The 8,994-nt window shown below is 34.2% G+C and overlaps 1 protein-coding gene across 1 annotated transcript; it reads left to right on the top strand.

The window, feature by feature from the left end:
• The first annotated feature begins 2,747 nt into the window (after positions 1–2,747).
• On the top strand, positions 2,748–7,002 carry LOC145060226 (uncharacterized). The gene is made up of 8 exons (XM_079007933.1): positions 2,748–2,809; positions 2,899–3,544; positions 3,674–3,881; positions 3,965–4,515; positions 4,832–4,887; positions 6,545–6,665; positions 6,759–6,806; positions 6,886–7,002. Exons 1-8 carry the CDS (start codon positions 2,748–2,750, stop codon positions 7,000–7,002), a joined length of 1,809 nt encoding a protein of 602 aa, XP_078864059.1.
• The last annotated feature ends 1,992 nt before the right edge of the window (positions 7,003–8,994 follow it).

Below are 8,994 nucleotides of genomic sequence, written 5' to 3' on the forward strand. Positions count from 1 at the left end.
TGAAAACTGGATTGGAGACTGAACCAACTGTCTTACCACTTTGATGGTTCAATTGGTCTAACCGGTTGCACCGGTCTCATAAATCGAAAATCGGATGATGTCATAATTACCAGTTCAGTCGGGCCGATTTTTACTTATCGGTTCACATGACCGGTTTTTACTTATTGGTTCACATGACGAATAATTTTTTGGCCTCTAAGAACCAGATCCGGGACTGGTTCCCGATTAAACTGGTCGATCTAGTCCAGTTTTCAAAACATGGCTGACTCCCTAAGCCCTACTATTGTTAACTCGAAATTTTGAAGACTCGTTTTTTATTTTCGTACAAGACCTTCAAAAAGTGACCTACCGCCCATACCGACAACCAATTTAGAAACTTGTAATAGGAGTAAGAGGGTGTTTGTGCAATCTTAAAATATGAGTTTTTTTTTAAACTTATTATCAGTTTCACACCGATATAAATTAAAATGAGTGCTTGGATAGACAACTTTTTAAAAACAACTTATAGAGGCATGGAACCGAAGATAAGCCATTTTGATAAATTACTAAATCCTAACTTATCAAAACTCCTTATAATTTATAGCTTTCTCACATCTATAGGAAGTCTTTTTTTTTTGTCATTTTGTCAAACACTAAAAAGTGTTTATCAACGTATGGCGTTTTGACACCATATAAGTTAATCAAAATATATATATATATATATATATATATATATATATATATATATATATATATATATATATATATATATATATATATATATATATATATATATATTTAAAAACTTCGTTTTGATATAGCTATAAGCTAATAAGTTAAAAAGCACTTATCATTTTAAATAAACACTCCCAAACATTCTAAAAAATTGATATGGTTAACCAATAAAACAAAGACAAAATTGCAAAAATGGTCCCTGTGGTATGCATTTTTTTGGGGTTTTGGTCCAAACCACGAGTTTTTTGGTTTTGTGGTCCTTTTGGATTGGTTTATTTGTGAGAATGGTCCCTATACTTAACACCCGTTAAAAAGAATCCGTTAACCCCCTCATGTGTCTTGCACGTGAGGGTATTTCTGTCTTTTTACTTACAGGGACCATTTTTGCATACAAATGTCAACGCTTCCTTCTACGTTTTATCCCTCATTTACAATCCCAAACACCCGTCAACTCCCCACCTCCCTCCTTCTTCCTTCTGCTCCATTAAACCTGCAAAAAAACATATTTCGTTATCCAAAGAACCTAATCGAAGCAAAAGGAGACAAGGTCATACTTTAAAGTCGAAATGGTGTACGTAATGTAGCAGATCAGACCAAAATTGTCGACGTATCATCCTTATATGGTAAGTTGCTCTGTTTTCTTAAACATTCCTATTTTTCATTTTACCCTTGATTTATACTAAAATCCGCCAAATTTTGACTTTGTTATCATGTACAATTTTGACTTGTAGCGGGTGCACCCACATGGTTTAGTATTAAGCTTCATCATGGTGGGAAGTTTACTAAGTTACCTGACATAAAGTATATTGGAGGTGAAGTGCGTTATGTTGATTATGTGGACATAGATGAGTTTTCTGTACATGAACTTGATGCCATAATGCTTGACCTAGGTTACCCAGACCCACGGATGATTGAATTGACTGATGAATCCCCAGTGATATACTACCATTTCAGGATACCCAATGGTGACTTTCAATTTGGCCTTAGATCTTTAGGGAATGATCAGGATGTTTTTAATCTTTCTAAATTTATTCAAAATAACAAGTTGATTGAGGTGTACACAGAACATGGGAAGACAAATCTACTCACATACTTCATGTCTCCAAATGCAAAGGGTAAAGTTGTCATTGAGGAATTACCAGAAAATGATGATCAAGGGGCTAAATATGAGGCTGAAGTTCATGTAGAATCTCCATTGAGAAATATGAACCATGTCAATGATGAGCCAATTGGTGAGTACATGTCTTTGATTCTTTTTGGGAGTAAAAGTGATGCATTCTCTCCAAAGTATAGAAGGGGTAGAGTTGGGAATTCAAAAAGAGAGGAAGGTTCTTGTAGCAAGAGGCTTAATTTAGAGGATATTGATGATTTAAAAGAGAAGGAAAACACTAATGAGGGTGTTAAGGAGGTTCATGAGGCTGCAAATATTGCTAATGTAGGGGATGAGATGATTGGGGTTCATGATAATGACCATATTGATGGATGCTACAACACCCCACCTATTAATGATGATGAACAATATAATGAGCTTTTTTATAACCTTATGGAAAATTTAATTGGAAGTGATGAGGATGTTGAAGAGTATGAAGGGGATGATGAATCTGAAGAGAGTGATGAAGAGTATGAAAAGGTTGAAGGTGATGATCATGATGGGAAACAATCAGAAAATGAAGATAAAGTGGATGACATAATGGATGAGGAGAACAATATAGAAGATGTTGATGTGGACATGGCAGACTTCTTTCTAAATGTTGAAAGTGATGTTGAAGGAGCATGTATTAATGATGGTCATGAACCTGAAGATATGGATGTGATCAACAATGAGGAGTTTGAATCATTGGATGAAGGATCAGACTAAGACAGAGAAAGAAGAGCTCTCATAAAAAATTTGGTAAAATAAAAAAGGTGCAACCTTGGGTCAGTACATATACAGTCATTCTCAGTGGGGCAAAAGTTTAAAAGTAAAAAAGAATTAAAGGAGTTAATTAATGTGCACACACTAGAAACAAGAAGGAATCTATTCTTTAAAAAAAATGACAATCAAAGGCTTAGGGCACAGTGCAGAGGAGTTGTATCTGTCATTAATAAAGGTCAAGTGGGTACTCAACCTACCACTTCAAAAAGCAAGGGCAAAGAAGTAAAGACACAAAAAGAAACATGTGGTTGGTATATACATGCATCTAGGTCAAACCCCGAATCTGACTGGTTTATAAGGACCTTAAACCAAACTCATACATTCTTACAAACAAGAAAACTCAGAGCTTGTACTGCTTCTTTAATCTGCAAGAAAATCATAGATCAAGTTGAGGCAGATCCGAAGATTCCTTTGAGAGCCATACAAGATCAATTTCAAAAGACCTACCAGGTGGGATTTTCGATGGATAAGGTGTTTAGAGCAAAAGATATGGCAAGAAAGCATGTAACTGGGGACTACACAAAACAGTTTGAGTTGTTGAGGGACTATGCTCTTGAACTTCAAGCTACAAACCCAGACACAACAGTCAAAATAGATGTGTGTCCTAATGGCAACCCTGCATCCCCAATAAGGCAGTTTAGAAGGATTTATGTATGCTTGGGTCCAATGAAAAAAGGTTTCAAAGCATGTCTTAGAGACTTAGTAGGTTTGGATGGTGCCTTCATGAAAGGCCCATTCCCTGGTCAGGTTCTTACAGCAGTTGGTCTAGATTCCAACAATGGAATTTATCCCTTGGCCTATGCAATTGTTGAGTCTGAAAACACAGCTAGCTGGAAGTGGTTTTTAGAAAACCTTGGGGATGACTTGGAGCTTGGGAGCAACTCAAACTATACTTTCATAAGTGACAGGCAAAAGGTAAATTACAATTCATCAATTGATCATTTAGATTGTATTTTTTTTACCAAGAAATTCATTCTAATTATTGTATGTTGAGTCATGTAGGGATTACAAATTGCAGTTGATCAATTGTTTCCCAATGCTTAGCATAGGTATTGTATTAGACATATTCATGACAATATGAGAAAGAAGTGGGGGCAAACTGAGTACAGGGACCATTTATGGAGGTGTGTATTAGCAACCACCATTCCTGAGTTTGAACATTTGATGAAAGAGTTTAGTGAGTATGATAAGGAGGCATGTCAGTGGTTGAAGCAGATTCCTCCTGTACATTGGGCAAGGAGTCATTTCTTAGGTAATTGTATATGTTTGCATATGGTAATGATTATGTGTTTCAGTTATTTATCAGCATTAATTGTATGTTATTGTAATGTGCAGGAAGAGTTGTTGTTTCTGATGTGTTGATTTCAAACATGTGTGAAGTGTTTAATGGGAAGATAGAGAAAGGCAGGGATAAACCTGTAATTTCATGTTTAGAGTTCATTAGGGAGTATCTAATGAAGAGGATATTCGATGTCATGAAGGCAATGAAGAAGGCTAAAGGTCCACTAACACCTACATCAACAGACATCCTAGATGCAAGGAAAAAAGGTGCTTCACAATATATTGCTAGGTGGAATGGGGCAAACAAGTATCAAGTCACTAGAGCATTGCAAGATCAGCATGTGGTGGATGTTAGGAACCAAACCTGTACTTGCAGAAAGTGGGAATTAATGGGAATACCTTGCAGGCATGTAATTGCAACTCTGAATGAAATGAGCAAAGACCCTGAGGCCGAGCTTGACATTTACAAGTGGGTACACAAGGTGTATTGGCTAGAGACATGGCAAAAAGCTTATTCATTTAAGGTGGAACCAATTAAAGGGAGACCCATGTGGCCTAAAAGTAATTGTCCAACAAAGCTAATCCCTCCTCCACATCGCACTCAGGTGGGAAGGCCTAAGAAAAAAAAGAAGACAAAGTGAGGGTGAAAGGTTAAGCAAAAGGCAGAAGGCAAGTCAAGGTGATGGAGTCAATGAGATGCAAGGAGAACATTCCCAAGGGCCAAGAAATGATGGAGTGCAGAAGCTATCAAGGAAACATATCAATGTTACTTATAGCAAATGCAAGAATAAGGGACACAACTCTAGGACCTGTAAAGGGAAAGGAGGGAATCAATCTAAGAAGTGATTATGGTTGTTTGTTGTGGTGCAATGACTATTTAGTTTCTTCTAGTTAAAAACTGTTTGTTTTTGAAAACTTTAGTTATGGTTTGATGATGTGGTTATGTATGGTGCACAAACACTTGTATGCTTAACTTGGTAATGGTTTTTGGTTCCACTCATGTGGTTAATGGAATGTTCATTTTGGTCAATTTATGACATGTATTTTGGTAACGTACTTTTGTTACATTTTGGTTCTATTTATGTTCTTATATTTGACAATTGATACACATTTTCACACTTAAATATCATTTATATCATTAACAACATTGGAATTCATTACAAACATGATGAAGTCAAATTACAACAAAATTATACCATTTTTACCCTGCATCACTTGATCAACGAAAATCCCCACATTTGTCTAGCCCTATCCCTTACATAGACCAAATACTAAAGACAACAATCAAAAACATAAACCAACTTGCACATAAATACATCTTCAGCTTGAAACCTTCATCCTTCAATGCATCACACCTTGCCTCCAACATGTTGTTCCTACTCAAAAGTCCATTGCACTGTTCCTGTAACATGTCGATACTTCTTACCAGCCCATTACATCTTTCCTCCAACGTATTTATGTTTCTTAGAAGACCATGTATGATGGTTTTACTCCTAGCACACATAGGCGGGTCAACCCACCCGATAAACCCACAAACAGAATCCTTAGTAGGGCAAGCATAAAACCTCCTTCCAGGATTCAGTGGTGTCCAAGACGTTTTCACCAAAGCAAGCTTTCCACAAAAACAAACCACCATTGTTCGATTGCAAGTCAGGAAGGAGAAATGGAAGAAAATAGTCGTTAGGGAAGAACAGTTAAGAACGTTAAGCAAGTTTTCCACAAAAACAAACCACCATTGTTCGATTGCAAGTCAGGAAGGAGAAATGGAAGAAAATAGCCGTTGGGGAAGAACAATTAAGAACGTTGGGGAAGAAGATTTGTTGGGGAAGAAGCTGGGAAAAGAAAGCGATATATAAAGGATGTTTTATTTTTCCATATGCAAAATTGGTCCCTATAAGTAAAAGGACAGAAATACCCTCATGTGCAAGGCACATGAGGGGGTTAACAGATTCTTTTTAACGGATGTTAAGTATAGGGACCATTCTCACAAACAAACCAGTCCAAAAGGACCACAAAACCAAAAAACTCGTGGTTTGGACCAAAACCCCAAAAAAATGCATACCACAGGGACCATTTTTGCAATTTTGTCTAAAACAAATAGACAAACTTGTATGTTGTTTTACACGTCGCGTTTAATCTGAAAATTTCTTAATATTCATAAACATTTTGTACAGATCAACATTTATTGGCATGTGGAGTAAAAAAACCTTTAAATTTTAATAGAATTATATGTTTATAAGGGTATTATGAATTATGATCTTAGCGGAAAAAAATGGGCTTTGTTTTATCGTTGTCATTGAAAAAAAAAGTGGGGTTTGATTGTGTGATGAAAAAAACAGGCTGGGTGTTGATGTGTTTTTATAATTTAACTAGATTATGACCCACGTAAAATGCGGGGGAACATATAAAAAATACATATAAAAGTATAAAAAGTTGGCACAACAATTAAGATGAAAGTAACATAAATAGAATTAGTTTTATTGGTAACATTGAAAAAAAACAATGAAATGTTTGAATATCTATAACCGATGAAGGACCTCTTTGTAAACAATGTTTTTTGTTTTATTAGTTGGACGACCTTATCCCATATGAGTACCTTCAATACTATATCTTTTTAATTTATACCCTTCTTAGGTTCGGGAACCAATGTCAGTTGTCTTTTTCCCTTCTTGTTGATGTATCAATTAAAGCAATACAAATTAATGCTACTTTTGGAGCTTTTAGTGTTATTAATCGATTTGTTAATGAACTTCCAGTAAGTTCATGTTTTTTTCAAAAAAATTACAACTTTTATATTTTCTTCGAGTTAATGTTTTATTGATTTGTAATAATAATATGATTGGTGTAGGAGGGTCCTAAAACACTTGTGGAAATTATATTTGACTCATTGCAACAGGTTATTTAAAAATAAATAAATAAATAACCTTTCAAAAAGAATTATTCCTTCAAGCTATTTTGCATTTTTTTTATTGCAGCCATTGATTTTCTTAGTTCCATACATATATGATGTTTATACTCCTCTCCCCTCTGACGTTATTGTTCAACTTTCTAAGGTGATGAAATTACCAAAGACTGGTGTTGAGGATCATTAGACATTAACAAATAACATAAATGCTTTTTCAAGAATCCTGTAAGTAAATCTATTTCTAACTCAAGTTACGACAACACCCTTGTGTTTGTGTGTCGTGTGTTTATCATAACATTTATTAAGGGTATTAGCATCAATTTATACATATCTCCAAATATAAGTCAATTTTAATCAACGGGAAAACTACTCCTTTTTCTTGAGTTGGCAAAAAACTTTAACCTGGAGAACGCAAGTGCGACCTATTTGAAAACCGTCAAATGTCCTCTAGAATCTGAAATGTAATAAGTTGTATTTGTAGTTGAATTATCTGTTATTTTTCATTTTCATTTAAGTTCATTTTGGGATTAAACAAAAGGAAAAATAACATAATTTCGTTAAATGAAAATGAAAAATTCGGAATACAAGGCTACAATTCATATAAAACCCTAAAATGATAGCTCATAACATTGACCTAACTCGTCTAATTTTGTATCATACACTAAAAGAACAAATAAAAGAATAAAAAAGCAGTTGTAATGAAAACCTTGTTTTGTGTACCAATTAGTTTGCATAAAATTCAACAGTTCTTGAATATAGGAAGAGTCTACTCTTCAAAAATGAAATTGGAAACTATAACAAGTAAACAGTTCGTGTAGATGTGCAGTCCGTAATCAAATCCAACCGTCCAAGTATACCTGAAGGGCTATTTTTCTCATGGAGAGCATGACAAAATCACCGATGAGAAATTCCTTTGGTGGCAAGTTAAAAAGCTTTTTGAATGTCGAATTCTTATGAGGTGACTTCATATTGAGCTGTCAAAAAGTTAGAATAATTCGTATAGATATGCAGTCCATAATCAATACTCCTATAATGCAAAATTTAAAAGATTTTACAAAAAAATGAAAATAAAACGCCCTAAAAAAGAAGTGTAAAAGGGTCATTTACCAAACTTTAGATGACTGCAAAAAAGAAACGTTCTTTGTTCATACTTACTTCACACATACATTATTTTAATAATGCAAATGTCAATTTACCTATAGGAAATTAAAAATAAATAAATAAGTCAAACCTGAGATCCTTTTTGACAACATATGCATCCAAATTAACTATATTGGATCTTGGAAAGCACATGTATTGGTTAATGAAAGTGAAGGATATGGAGTTGATTTTCCAACATCCATTTTTGGGTAACATCCACTTTCACATCCCTTTTACACATACTTCGGCTCTCATCATGTGCGATTCGTGCTTCTGTTAAAAAAATACAAAGTTATACAACCATATAAATCAGAAAAGAATTGCACTTTTAGAAAACATGCATATTATGGAATAAGGTTAGAAAATGTTTGGTCTTCAAATGTAAGAATCTTAGGAATGACCTAACTACAAAGATTCCCAAGTATAGTGTCCCACAATTGGTTTTTTATTCTAGTGAAAGGGATTGTATCCCATTACCTTGATGGTATATTATCTAAGAAGGTAAGAATTAAGGTTAAATAGAACTTGATGGCAAAACACCATTCTTTCGTTAGTTATACTGAAAAATATATAAATTTTATAAATTCTTGGAAGTGGATATATTTTGTTTTGATAATCAACCTTCTATACATAAAAATCTCAAATCTTCCCGATGATAAACTTTGATAGTACACGGTCATTAATTTTTTTTTTTGTCTCAATAACTTAAGCATCTAATAACGGCTTAAGGATATGAATATAAACTAAAGAACTACAGACAATCCATACCTAATAACCTCAAATGCTCCAGAACTTCAAATATTCTTCTCTCAACTTTTACATATTGACGGCATGTCTCCAATGGGTTGAAGCGCTTCAAGACTTATGAAATTGTTCATAATCTTTAATGATAACATAATACTTTTTAATCTTAATCCAAACATAAATTCTATTCGAATACCTAAAAAACTACATTATGGTGTCCCTGCTTTACAATATTAGAAAAATAAATAAAAAAATTCATACCTTTTTTTGCAACTATTTCATAAATTACATGAAA

The sequence above is a fragment of the Lactuca serriola genome, chromosome 6, assembly GCF_051521515.1.
Source record: "Lactuca serriola cultivar US96UC23 chromosome 6, Lser_US96UC23_V15, whole genome shotgun sequence".
NCBI classification, from domain to species: domain Eukaryota; kingdom Viridiplantae; phylum Streptophyta; class Magnoliopsida; order Asterales; family Asteraceae; genus Lactuca; species Lactuca serriola.